This window comes from Strix aluco, chromosome 27 (genome assembly GCF_031877795.1).
Source record: "Strix aluco isolate bStrAlu1 chromosome 27, bStrAlu1.hap1, whole genome shotgun sequence".
NCBI lineage: Eukaryota > Metazoa > Chordata > Aves > Strigiformes > Strigidae > Strix > Strix aluco.
Window position 1 is genome coordinate 4,126,860 of NC_133957.1, and position 14,669 is coordinate 4,141,528.

Genomic DNA, 14,669 nt, shown 5'->3' on the forward strand with positions numbered 1-14,669 from the left:
AATCCTGCAATTTGTGGCAATTTTTGCTATGTTTATTAGGATGAGGGAACTGATACAGAAGAACTAAGAAAACAGCTGGCTGAGAAAGATGACTTTATAAAGGAATTGAAACAAGGCGTTAACCATAAAAGTCTTCAGTCTTTGGCAGAAGTACCTTTACCTGAAGGACAAGATAAAATAGATCAGTCTGTAAACAAAGAGGTATGTTTGTTATATTTATAGAAAGTATGTACTAATGATATGTTGTTAGTAACATCTTTGTTTTGTTGTTTTCTCAGTATATATTTCATCAACATGGGGAATCTCCCAAAAGTTACTTTCTGTAGTTCTTCGTACTTTAACTATATCATTAGTTCTGAGTTCTTGTTCATTCTTCTCTCTCCCTCTTTCAAGTTCCCTCTCAGAAAAAGAAGTACTTTAGTTAAGAGAATACCACCTCTCTATACACTATAAAACTTCTGTACCTGAGGGAAAAACTAGTTAACTAATCCAGATTCTAGAGATTTGAAGACATAATATTTGTGATGTCACCTCTGTTTGGTTATGTCAGTGCTAAGGGGATTTCAGCTCAGACAACTTTCCTGATACCACCTATAGTGTGGTAGTAGAGATGGTTCTGTAATTAGAGCTGCCAGCCCGTATGGGGTTCACAAGAACAGAACGGTATCTTGCATCTTACTTAAAAACAAAACAATATTTGAAGTTTACACAAAGAAAAGATCGACTTTGCATATTTCCTGAACAAAAATTAAAAGGCTTGCACCTGTACTGAGCCTTCTGATTCTGACCAAATCCCTGTGTGCTACGTGAGCAGTATTCAGTGAGGTAGTTTTCCTGTTAAACTGAATTAATGCTCTGTGACTCCATTGCTAACTAGTAATGAAGAGAGCTGAACATGGATTTCTAGCAGACCCTCCCCTGGCTGCTAGAAGATGCGATTCTCCTCTTGTGGCAGAACTGGGCTGAATGATGAAATGCATCTCTTCATCTCTCTCCTGTCTACTGCCAAATAAGACTGGCCAGTTTCTTGCTCCTTCGTCAGTTCAGCTGGTGCCGTATAGATAAAGCTTGTGATGTATGAGGGAGTAGAGAGGAGCTCTCAGAATGGTTATTGCTTTATACAGCTTTGTAATGGCAGCTAAGAGAGCACCATAAAATTAGTTATTTTTGCTATAAAATTAGTTACAGAGAAGAATTGTTGTGAACAGTTGGTGCTGAAGTATTTACCTCAAGCCAGTAGCCACAGTACTTGATGTTATGAATAAGGAGAGGCTACTACCAGGATTTTCATGTGAGAAACTGTTATGGTGTGAAGTGAATGGGGTAGAGTTTTGGGGGGAAGTCAAATAATACTCAGGAAAGAGAGTGAAGAAGAAAATCTAAGGTGATCAAGACGATGTGTGTCTCCTGCCTTGTGAGGAGAGGCTAAGAAGCTGGCACTGTGATTAGGAGAGGTTAAGGCCACCAGAGGGTTGTGGGACTGAGGTTTACAAAATCATGGCTGCGATGGGTAGAACTGTCCTTGCTAAAATCCTGCAAGAACTGGGCAGCACTTCATGAAACCAATAGGAGGTAATTTTAAGACAGCTAAAATAACATATTCCTATATGAAGCAGTTAGTAATCTTCTGGAGGTGGTGGAAACAGTTACTGTCAGCAGGGATTAGAAAAATTTTGTAGTAAAAATCGATCAATATATTTTTAAATGGATACTCTGAGGGTTAGGCAGTGGTGTAGACTCTGACAATTGTAATGCACAGCTAAGAATGCTGGGAGAGTATGGAGAGGACAGATGACAAGGTGACCAGGATCACCATGTTATCCTTAAATAGCATCTCCCTTTGCCACTCTTGGGGCAGAATATTGAACTAGACGGACTGTTGGTGAGACCCAGCAGGGCACATCTCATGATGGCATCGTGAGTAGAGGTTACTGCCTTAAACTTGTGTTGTCTCTCAGCCCAGGTGTTCATTAGCTGTCTGCACTTGAGCTTTTACATTGTAGCTTTAGAAAAATCAAAATATTTTGAGGTTTACAGTTTAGCATAATCTTTTCTCATTCTAAATATTTACAGTTTATGGAAAAACAAAGCAGGACTAATCCTATACTTGGACAAAGTATTCCAGTTAGATATGATGCAGTTAAAGGGAATTATCCATTATCTCGATGTCCTAGCAGTGCCTCTTCATTAAGTGAGGTAGGTACAAAACTGAAATTTAAAAATTTTATGCAGTTGTATGGGTTTTGCTAAATGCAGAATAGGGAAGAAAATGTATCCTGTTGTCTGAATAATTCTAAAGTTTTATTCTGCAAATACCTTTCTTGGTGATCAGATCACCTGATTTTAGTGGCTTTTGGTAGAAATAAAAGATGTATAACATAATCATGTGAATAGCTATATCTGACTTCAGCTGCATGCTCTTGAAATCCTACCTCTCACCAATGCTTATGAAGTGGCTGATTATTATTGAAAAAATTTTAAATGGATGAGCAGTAGCAGGGCAGATTGGATTTGCTTTCTTCCACTACAGGATTCTTGTGTGTAGCTGTGTTAGCTAATGACACTAGCCATTGCTACGTAACTTTTTGATGGCTAACTCTCATGAAGTAGCAGTTATAAAGAAAAATGTTTTTGTTAGCCAACTCCATTCTTGGGAATGCAGTGGTGCTCGTATCCCCACTCAGAATCCCAGCAGAGCCTGTTGCAGAATGTGACTATCTCTGGGCTTTCCATGAGCTTTGATCACTTTCCTTTTTGAGAGGAGAGTGCCCTTAAAGAAGCCAGAGCAGCTGCTCTGTTTGGGACCCCACCAGCAGCAGTAGTAGCAGCCACCTGCAGTTTCTAACCACCAAGAACCCCAAAAGCCTATATTTCAGGTTTCATTCAAACAGCTGCTGAATCCATTCCTGTATGCTAGCCAGCAGCTGAACTGCTGCCACAGAGATGCAGGAGCTGGGAGGACCACAGCTCTAACTTGCTGGTTTTGCTAAGAAAAACAGGTTGGGTGGATGGTGGAAGGTAAGTGCTGCTGAGGAAGAAGAATTGTGCAAACTGACTTTTCCATCCCCCCCTCCCTGTGCAGTCCGTGCGGTTTGGCTGTGAGCAGGTACGAGACAAGGTTTTCAGCTTGTGGGCTGCGGGCTGCCTTAATGCCTGCTCTTCCTCCAGAGAACAGGTAGTGATGTAGAAGCCTCTCACAGGTTGAATTTGGCTTGTAGCTTGCTAGTTGGACCTTGTTACTTACACAGCTTCTCTGGTGTAGAAGGGGAAGGGAGAGTTCCTTAAAGATAGGCTAGAGAAAGGTTATACTTTTCTCTCAAAAGCTCCCACTACTGCCTAGCTCCTAAGGAGCAGCAGAGTTAAGGTGAAAGTCATGTCCATTCTACTACTGCTACTTGTGAAAACTGTGACTGTCTCTGCCCTTGAGCAAAATGACTTGGAAACAAAGTATCAGGCTGAGTTCAAGTTCTGTGATTGTGGATAGAAACGTTAACTTCGTTACATTTTAAAAAATGTAACAAAGATTTAGAAAGTAAGGGTTAAACTCTGCTATGGTTGAAGTAGATTCCTTCAATTAGAAGTGTTCTGAAAGTGAAAGCTGGGAAATGGAATGCTTACTTTGCAATCCATTGGGGGAAGATATGTATTATGGGTTTTTTAACTCAGTTATTTTAAAACTTGTGTTCTTAAAATTTCCATGTATTTGCAGGAGCATTCAGAAATTGCCCTTGACTCTTCAGAAGTGTCCACAGAAAGTGGAAATACTAGTCGGTTCCCAAAACCAGAGATGGAAATTCTGTTCACACCTCTGGAACCCGATAAGATGGAGGTGAAACACCAGGGCAGCACCTTACCAGTTACAGTTAAAGTGCTCAAGCCAAGAAAGAAAAGGACGAGTGAAGAGATGGATGAGGTATGACCTAGACCAACTGACAAAATGTGTTGTGCAGTTCTTCAATTTATTACTCTGATCATTTGTTAAAATCCTATCCTTTTGATTCTCACTGAGATCCTAAGGATATATACAGAGAATATTTAAACCTCTTCCCCCCCATGCCCTGCTCCCTGCCCAGTGGTGGATCTCTGGCCTATGTTGAATAAAGTCATAGATTTCAGTTTATCCAGACTCTGGACGCTTGTCCCTGATCGGTACTTCCTCTTTACCTTTTACATTTCTCTCTCCTTGCTCTTACTATTTGCTTCTGTCTCTGGCTGTGATCTGCAGGATTACAGACCAGTTCAATAGAACTGCTTCTTTTGGTTTAAGCAACCGTTGGTATCAATTATAATCTCTTCTAATAGTCAGTTACAAGTTAACCCCCTGGGCTTAATCAATGCATTTCAGAGTTTCAAGACCACTTCCTTTGACTTTTTCTGCAGTCTGTGTTTTCTTTGATCTTTTTGTACTTAGAGGGAATATACAGAACTAATTGCACGAGCACCTGAATCTCCCTGTTTTCTGTAGACCTTAATTCCTCTTTAATTCCTTCAGCTGTGCTAGGATATATGCACCAGCCTTCCTAGTGTGCTGGGGTGTTTACGTGCGAGACTAAGGCTTCACAGCAGTTCAGGGTGGTAAAAATCTTTTCTGCTCCTACTTGAACTGCACATTTCTTTCCTCTGCCTTTTATCAGCACTAGCACGAACACATCTCCAAGACACTTACAAAGGCTCTGAAACCCCGACACCTCATTGTGGTGGTACTTACATACTTGTAATCCTACTTGTGGGGCTTATGAATCTCTTTACTTCTAAGGACTTCTGCAGCTGACAGGTGAGTATAAGGGAGATGACCTGTGGATCATCTGCATAAGTGGTAAGTGATGCTTTGAGTCTCAGCTGGGGAGTGAAGTGTCTGATGCTTTTCTAGCATTCTCCTTCAAGTGTTCTCAAGTGATGTTTTTTTAATCTCTTAGTAAAATAGTTAAGGGAAATGGTCACTTCAGTGATTAGTGTTCAACAGTACTTCAATAAACTCATTTTGTTAAACTTGGATTGCAAAAGTAACTGTTAAAAGCTGTGTAAGTTAATTCATCTGGAATTGAACACTTCATTCTGGAATAATGTCCAGATTTGATTTAAACTTCCAATGTCTTGAACCAATTTTCTTTGAGAGGAGTATTCTCGTAGGCTGCTGGAAAAGTCAGTGTAAAAACAATCATCCTTCTGAAGGCACTGAAAAAGCACTGAACCTTCTCTACAGGTGGATATATTTCCTCTAACGCAGTCACCCATGTTTTGAGAAGACCGTTTTACCAATCCATTTGTAAATCCTCTCATAGTATAGATGTTCATACCCCGATGGGATGACAGTTAGCTAAGTAATTTTTCAATAACGTGGAACTAATTTTAAAAGTATTTTATTGCTGTTTTATTCACCTGAATGTTACCCTTAAATATTTATCTTCATGTTACATATGCCAAACAGAGATAGATTATAAAATGATTCAGTAACTTTAACTGTTAAAGTCTGCTGAAGACACAATTTGGTTTAAATTTCCTAAAACTGAAAAGCATTGTAAAAACTAAAACTAAGGACTGAGGGGAAATCTGTAGTGCTAAAATAACCACATACTGCTCATGTCAAATTTTTAAAAAAATAAAACAAAACCCTCTTGGTTTTTTAGAAACAAACAAACCCAAATCTTTTGCAGAGACTCCCTTCTAATTAGAGAACAAAATCCTCTTTCCATGTTCTGATGTTATCAGTTGGTATGGCTGTCGGTTATCTGAACGCTTGGCACCACTCCACAAGATAGAAGATGTCATTACAAGACAGCTTAACAACGGCACTGTGCTACCAACCTGTCACCATAAATCTGAATTTACACTTAGATTTATTAATTTCAATTTGTGTGTTGGCTTGTCAAATCTCTTCTCAAATCTCTGGACTTGTGAAAGGAGCAAACATTCTTATGCAGCAGTATCTTATCTATGTATTTTCATAGGATTCTTAAACACGTACGTTGTCTTCCTACTAAACTTTCTAAGCTAACCAAGGACAGTCAGTCTGTATTTGCCAGAACGTGTACTGGCTGCAGCCTACAGGGATTCACAGGGAAGGATGTTGCATGCTGAGTAGTTATGAAGACTAGTTTGAACATACTCTTAGCATATGTCATGTTATAGGCAATTCCTTTTGAAGTAAAACTAAGGTTTGTGTCATCTATATGCATGACAACTATAAAAATACGATTTTAGGCCTTAGTAGTAACCTGGGCAGGCTCAAAGGGTGGACAGTAGATTTATTTTCACCATCAGTTTTCTTCTGTTTTATAACTAGAGCAGCTGGTCTAATGAAACACTCTAAAACTTTGAATCTTTTTTTTTTTTTTTTAAAGAAACTATTTGTTTCCCATATTACTCATGCCCTTAAATGTATTCTGTGAAACTCTGACGATTTTTTTTCTTTTGGGTATAAAATAAGGTTGTCTACATTGCTTGCTGCGGCAGTATCATTAGTGTAATGAACAGAGGTATCAGTTGCAAAGCTCAAAATGTCAGCTTGAAAATAACATTGAAGTCAAACAAAATGGAATTAAACTTGAAGATAAGTCAACTTTTCGACTTAAACAATGATCTTGTATTTCTGTACAGATGTCTTCTACACAGAAGAAAAGAAAAGAATACCCCTTAAGAAAGCAAGAATCTACTTCAAGTAAAAAGTCAGCTAAAAAGAAAGATGGAACACTACAAAAAATTGGAGATTTTTTCCAAAGTTCTCCTATTACTATTCACTCTAAAGGTTTGTACAGAATAAATAAGGCTTATTCCATGTTATCTGGGTATTGTAGAAGAGCTTTTTTCTACTGTAATCTGTTAATGTATGTGCTGTTAAAGGCCACGTCTGCTGCATCCAGTTGTTCTTTCATTTATGAAACAATGGAGTCTGAGCTGGGGCCTGCTCTGCTGAATCTTGCAGAGTAGAAGAGGCCGACTGGATTACAAGGACCACATGGTTCTAAAGTTTAGGTTAAGTGTGAAAGGTAAGCCAGGTAGAGCAGAAGGATGCAGTGTGGAGTATGTGCGGATAAATCGATCCTAAAAGCAATGGTAAGCTCAAAATGTCTGAGTTACTTTGTTCTTGCTTACAGTAAAACAGTTAAAGGCAATTTCAGAAACCTGACCTGCTGATCTAAAAAAATCAAGAGTTGAATTCAAACCCAGATTTGACCTTGTTCCATAAGCAATCCCTCCCCCGCCTCCTGCTTTGTTTCTGTGGAAATTGTGTTAATGTTTTTTGAAGTATGTATGTGGGAGAGGAAGATTAGTTCTCCAGAGTCTGAAAGCTGGTATCTCCTGAAAATATGTGGAAGACTTCAATAAACTGGCTATGAAGCAATTAATGGATTTCATTAAGTTTAAGCATAGCCTTGGGAAAATTAACTGCTAGGACTTTCCATTGAAGAATATATTTTTATCCTTTCCTACAGTAAGACATGATTTCTGAGTTACTGGGTTTTTTTAAAAAAAAGATTAAAATTAGCAGAGGGCACAAAGAATCATCAGTGTTAAATTCTAAAAGACACTACTATTTGGCTGGTTAAAACAAGGTCAGTCACTATCCAACATGGACAGTTAAAATTAAGATAGTGGGATTTTTAAAATTTTCTGCATGTCAGAGTGGTTCCATGAGGACAACATGTCATTATCAGTGGAAGCCAGATTCAGACTAATCAAAATTTCACCCTGAAAATACTTAATTTGAGCAAGTGAGGTCTAATTTGTAACCTTTATTACCATGTCCTGTATTTTTTCCCTCTTTTGCATAACTTAGTATTGATTGGGATCTCTTCTTTCCTTCTAGCTCATAAGATGCACACACTCATCTCTTCATAGAGCGGGTGCTAGTTTGATAAAACTATACAAGTACATAGAGAAAATTGACTCAGCCTTGTGCTTCTGTCAGTACAAAGAAGTTAAGCCTGGTTTTCAATTCCTGTTGTATTTAACATCCAGTGAAATCTGAATCCCAATTGATTTTTTTGGTGCTATTTAAATGTGTCCTTTAAGCTTTTGCATTTGAAGCTATAGAAAACTGTTTCTGGATATAGAAGACTGTGGTAGTCAAATACATACCACTTCTGAATTTTTATGTTTAAATTTCAGACTACACCTGTTTCATTTTTTAAACTGGTTTTAATAAACCTTTATTCATTAAACCTTTATTCATTAATTTCGAGGCTCATAAACCAATAAGATTTACGATAAAATTTTTCTTGTAGCAAAGCAGCTGATGGCAACAATAAGCTCTCCCAAGTCTGCAGAACCAGAAAGTGTCGAAGGAAAGGAGCTCGAGCCAGAACGAGCTAAGAGAAAGCTGTATTCAATGGACAGTTTTTGCTCTCTAGATGTCCCTGATTCTTCGGTAAGTGATTACGGGTTAGTGTTCTGTCCGCTGTAATCTATTTCTGTAATCTGGGCTTAAAATAAGCTATTGGGGGGACAGAACAAACCTGATCGAGTCAAACTGCAGAAGAGGTTTGAAAGTACTGACTTATGTCTTGATTCTACCTGACCATTCCTTTTGGTCTTTTCTTCCCGATGCATTACTTTAATTGTCTCTGTTTTCTCACCTCTCTTCTCTGCGGGTGACTGCTGACTTGCTGTATCACCCCGACAGTAGTCACTTCACATTTGGAGTCTTAGATACCTTAGCTGTGGTATGTGGAGTGTTACTTTTTCCTCTAGTACAGCAGTTGAGTCTTAATCTGTTTTTCCAGTAGTTGGTGTTCATTTAAGAGTAGCATGAAGGGATAATAGAATTAGAGACCATGAAGGAATCCATAGATTTGGAATAGCCTGACTGAAACACTGAAGAGAAAGGTCTGTGTGTACAGTGAACTTTGCAGGGCAAGTGAGCACCTGAGGTAATTTCCGATTCCTTTTCTGCCCAGCTGCTATTATGGTTACTTTAGGATTTGGATACAGCCATGCTTTTCAAAGCACAGTTTCAGTAGCCTTCTGTGTGTGCTTAAATTGCGTTGCCCTGTCTAAGCCAGCCTATAGAGAGTCTTATAGGCCAGGGCTTGATGGACGGTTTCTGAAATCCAGCTTTATGGTTTTGTCAGTAACTAAAGTGCTGAGCGTGCTCTGGCTGTTAGAAGTACATCTCTTCATTCTGTTCAGTCCTTCTTCATTCGCTCTGGTGAGCATTTGCCCATACCGAGTTATTCTGTTGACTTTTCTGTAAATTGTATGAATAGATGCAGCAGTAACCAAAATGCTGTCCACAGGAGGCTGAAAGAAATGACAGGAAGGCAGGGCAAAAGAAGCTAAGGAGCTTGGAAGTGGAAGGAAAAGTTAAAGACTGAATCCCGGGAAAGTCAGAAAGCTAAAGAAATTTAAGCTAAAAATATGTTTTCTGAACACTTCCTGTTTCACAAAATGAGTATTAGAGATAAGAAGTGAGAGCTGCTTTCAGATCACTGTTCTCTTTGGACTTTGATATTTGTTTCAGCAAAAAATGGGATTTCATATGTTCCCAGTATTTTTTGCTTATTATGATGCACTAAAATGGTGTCTCTATTCTGGAGACCTCTGACTAAAAGATAATAGGCAAAATGAATTCTGAAAACAGCTTCTGGGAAAAACCATGTTATTGGTTACGTGGGTCTAGAAGTGCATGTCATTTGTCCCTGAAGAAATGCTGAGTAACTCTTGAAATATCATCTTTTTCAGGTCTTTATAGAACAAAAAGAGAAGGAAAGCGATCAGCTAATCATCAAGCGACAGCTACGCTCAAAAAGAGCTAAATAATCTTGCAAAAGCATGTTTGTATTTTCTAGTTAAGGCATATTTACAGTGTATTATTTCAGGTGATTGTATATAGGAAGTAATAGGTACTTAGTCATGCTCCAAAGTGTTTATAGAGATGTATAGAATTGTTCTGATGGGTTACTGTTCTGATTCCATTAAAGTTGAAATACTGTTCAAGAAGTTTGTTCTGAATCTTTTTTTTTTTAGGAATGGTGTCTTTGGAAGTGTTCATAATTTATCCATTGTGCAGTAAGAACTATGCCTGTGTGGAATGGTTTAAGTTGTTTTTTTCAGCCGGCCAATATACCTACCATAACTTTTAGTGAAAAAAAAAAATGAGTATGCAATAAATCCTGTGAAGTGACAAAAAAAGGAATTGGCACTATGTGGAGAAATACGATGTTTTTTATCACTTGTGTGGTTTAACTGTCTTTTATTTACTCTTCTAAAGGAATTTATAAGCACAATATTCTTTCTTTGGGGATTATAATATCCATAAATAATTATAATCTGCTATTAAAGTGACCCACTCTCAGACATTTGACGTTTTATTCCAACCATCCACTTCTGCTCAACTAGAACAGCTATATGTAGTAAGGTTTCAGCTTATAATCAGTGACTGAGTAAACATTTAAAACACTTTTGGTTTCACCAATGTAGCATTTACCTAAGTCACGGGCAGTGACTGTATTTCATAGGATTTTGCACTGTTTGAGGAACAGTCCTGATCACTTTTCAGAAAGAGCTGAAATTACATTGACAAGGACCTGCTGTTGGCATGGACGGAACAAGACAATCCCAGTAAGTGATCAGGTACTCTAACTTGTTGCTCATGCAGCTTTCTTATTCTTATTTTCTTGAATTAATGCCAACCATACAACACTGTTTTTACATGGACTATTGGATTATTTTGATTATTACTGCATTTTGGTCTGTCACCCATCATCTATATGATTCTGTGATGCCTTTGTTTAAAGAACTCCTTATCAGTCTGTTTTGCACATGTATAGTGTATAGCACCACAGGAAGAATATCTTCTCTACAGGATTGCATTTTGAGGTTTGGTATTGTCTTGACCACAGAAATTTTTCAGTTCTCTGTCAACATCGAGTCTGAGATTTTTTTATTTTTTTTTTGTTCCCTTCCTCCAAGCCATACTGGTTCATCAGCAACAACCAGTTGGTCTGTAGAGGCAGTGATAGTTTGCTCATACAGCCAGATAAGTGCTGCTTAGTTTTGATAGTACAGCTGCAACTTTACTGTCCTTTTGAAATGATTCCATGATTTAAGTTATAAGTGGGGTTTTCTGTCTGTTTGTTTTCTTGGACTGCTGCTCTCTGTTGTCTTTTGTTTGATTGAAGAAAAAAAAAATCGGATTGACTTGAACATGAGATTAAAGTTGTTTTTCTTGAGAGGAAAAAAAGGACTTCAGATACCTGTTGCAGTTTTGTTTTAACAAATGTGTTACCTTTAAAAATGCAAATCAACGTAAAAATGGTCATTAGTATGTCTTTAGTAGAAGTAGTTTTCCTTTGATCTTTATGTGACAGTAACTTAAATGTGACAACAGTGCTGTGAGTCAGTTCAGTGGCAACAAACTCTGACATGGTTTTCTCTGCTGTTATCCAGCAGATTGTCTGAGCATGAAATGTCTTTTCATAAGGATAATGCATAGTTCAGTTCTGTAGATCCTGACTTGTAAGATCAGATTCTCATACTGTCTTTTCTCTAGTTTCATGGCTGTAAAATGGAGTTGTACCCCTGTACTCGTCAACAAAGATTGATACTTTATTTTTTCTAACTTGAAAGTGGCAAAGTGAGCCTGATCCACCAATCATTCAGTTCTTCCATTGCTTCAACTTTTTGTCTTCATCTGTCTGTGTGAATGAGGACTTAGATTTCCTTGTCATCCTTGGTATTGACATCTTCTTTCTTCCCTCTTTTCGTTCTGTAAAAGAAAGATGTAAAATCCAGGTGATGATCAGATAATTCTAAATAAAAATAAATGCAGAAGTGTCAGACCTGCCTGCCTAGTAAATCATTCACATTAATCTTAGTGAGACTGCTCTGGTACAGGCAGACTAGTCATTCTTTTACAGAAAATAAATGAAGATATGTTCCAGTAGAGACATTCAGCTGCCTGTCACGCAACAGACAACTGCCTCCTGAATGACTATTTCTCTCTAATGCAGGTTGTACAACAGCTCTCTATGCCTCTGTCGCCACAATCAATTTTTGCAGTGCGCTCTAGTGCACTCATCTGGGAGCTAGGACTATTGCCAAAGTTAATACAAACAGCAGCATCCCAATTCTTCAGATTTACATCAGCTTCTGGAGCTCCCTGCAGAGGTTATTTTTAAGCTCTAGGGGATCTGGGACTTAGTCACCTTATGAACTGCCTTTCTTCACATGACGTACTCCCAGAATTGACAGCAAAAGCTAGCTTGCTACTGTCATGCTTCCATACACTATTCCTCCCCCTGCTCCACATTTGGTCTTCCAGACTCTTGACTTAAGTCTGCTTGAAGACTAACACAAGGGGAAAGGAACATGAATCTGATCTCCAGCCTGTATGGTTTAATTTCTGGTTTTCTAATAGATATCCAGTTTGCAAGATGAGTACCTAGTCTCAGACTTCTAGGTTGTCATAACACACCCTCAGCTGATCATTATGCATCTGATCATCACAGCTGCACTCTAAAAAAACCCATTCACTGAAGACATCCTGCACAATAATACTTCAGTAGAATATCCAGCAAGAAGAATGCCCTCCCCGTCCCTCCACGTTCTCAGCAATTCCACCAGTTAACAAATGTGAATTGATTCAGTTCGTCTTAACCAGTTAGGATAGACAAAAAAACGTTTTCTCTGCAAGTTTTAACAGAAGGACTCCCATAATGTCTTCCCATAGTACTTCCCACTGAACCATTCATGTACCATTCTAAAGTCCTCCTCAAACTTGTAAGCTCCACCTCCCGTGGCACAGAGCGTAGTGTGCAAACTGGAGAAGTTCTTTTCACTACCCATCTGTATGCACAGCTGGGAAAGCGGATGAAGTGCAGGTTTCCTTTGCGTCCACACATAGTCAAATTTTTCAGTTCAAGACGGACATCACGAATGCCAGTTTTGCCATAGGCTGTATTGGAGGTCAAGTATTTCCTAATGCTTTTCACGTTTTCTACCTCCTCCTGTTCCTCTTCTGCAGTAATGTCCTTAGGTTCAAAGTAGACCAGTTTAACCAACGTTCCACGGATATCCATTCCAAACCATGGAAATGCTAAGGACAAGGGGGTTGGGGAGGAAGAAAGAGAAAGTCACTATAAATATACAAGTTAGACATAGCCGTTAAAACATTTGCTGAATGACAATTCAGTGCAGTCACAGTAACCGCATCCGCTCCTGAAAACTGGTGGGCACTTATGTGTCCAATTCACATGTATTAAACACCTCTCTAAGTTAAGACTTCATAAAGCCTCTGTTAAGAAAAAGACTAAAGAAAATCTCGAAATACTCTTCTCTGGAGAAGCAGCTTTTAATAAAGTGAAAATATTTTTTACTGCATTTCACCCAGTTTGACTCCTGGCACCAATTCTTAAAATAGACTAAGGAGGGGAGGAGGAAGAAACAACCAAACAGGAGAACAAGATTTCTCAAGTCACATTCCCACTGCGTAACATCTACAATTGCCTTTCCAAGACCAGTCGGAATTTCCACAGTCACAAGGCTCTGTCTGAGGAGCAGCAATACATAACTCTCCCATTACGCTGGGAGTCTCCAGACTTCAACCCACCAGAACTAGCAGCTCTGCTGGAACTACATCACCTGCATATATTAGCAGAAAGAGGATGAGCTGTTTTAAGTTCAATATTTACTACTGACAGTCCTCTTTAAGCATAGACTCCCTTTGCTGGTATATGTGTTAGCCTATCACACAACTATACAAGAAATGCCACTATTTGCTTCTCAGCATATATATATATTTGAAACAGCCAGCCTAGGTTTACCAAAGCCTTTGTTCTGTTAATAGCAAGAGAAAATCACTATGGAGAACACGCAGACAGAAGATACTAACTGAACCAGGTTGGTCTGCCTGCTCTGCTTATATACATGCATACATTTCAAACCAGGTAACTTTATGAAGCAGTAAGAAGTGAGAATACAAAAATCTATACACAGGTACTGAAGAAGGAGGCCACTAGTAATTTTTCTTAGAGAAATTAAAAGTACTGAGTATGTGGCTAACATCTAAGATCCATATCTAACATTGCAGTCACATACTCACCTCTCTGCTTTTAGGGGGAATCAGGCAGACTTGCTAGAAACGTGATTCTACCAACTAGGGCATCCCAACTTAGCATTGATACAAACTCCAAACCGTGGACACCATATGTATTACTGGTATTTCTGCCAGTGAACCTAAATGTAAACAACTTGGGGCAAAGATTTTAATAAGCATAGGAGGTACTGTTCACACTGTTCTTCCTCAGGTAATCAAAGTTCAGTATTAAGTGATTCAACTTCAGGCTGAAAGGAGCTTCGTCATTTACCTCTAACCACAAGGGTCTCAGTGTCATTCTTGTCTGGCTGAATAATTCTAAAGCCTAAATTTCACACTTAATACACACACCACCCCCCACCCCAATCCTTAAATGACAGATGTTTAAAACAGTTATTTGGCTCCACTGATGTATGCCAAATAATTGCATTGTCAGTTTCTCCCCCCCTTTCCCTAAGGACAAGGAAGGCATAATGCATAAACTCCCACAAAGTACCTTGCCTACAGTTTAGTTTTTCTAAGAGCAGCTACTGTTACCTGTTGCAAAGCCTAATTTCTTTTTCCATGCCCTGCAAGACACAAAGACACTGAAATGAGTCTAATTTGAGGTTTGGGAAGATACATCTTATGCAGA

The 14,669-nt window shown here is 38.7% G+C and overlaps 1 protein-coding gene and 1 pseudogene across 1 annotated transcript in view; one reads left to right on the forward strand and one right to left on the reverse strand.

Moving 5' to 3' along the window:
* The window catches only part of LOC141915686 (kinesin-like protein KIF20B), a 28,527-nt pseudogene extending 18,487 nt beyond the window's left edge, over positions 1 to 10,040 (forward strand).
* A 116-nt stretch (positions 10,041 to 10,156) lies between these two features.
* The window catches only part of LOC141915687 (pantothenate kinase 1-like), a 37,110-nt gene continuing 32,597 nt past the window's right edge, over positions 10,157 to 14,669 (reverse strand). The window contains exons 2-3 of the mRNA XM_074807471.1: positions 12,697 to 13,036; positions 10,157 to 11,707 (exon numbers count right to left, since the gene is read on the reverse strand). Of these exons, the coding sequence (XP_074663572.1) occupies position 11,707; positions 12,697 to 13,036 (341 nt within the window). The 3' untranslated portion in view covers positions 10,157 to 11,706. The remainder of the gene's footprint in view (positions 11,708 to 12,696; positions 13,037 to 14,669) is intronic.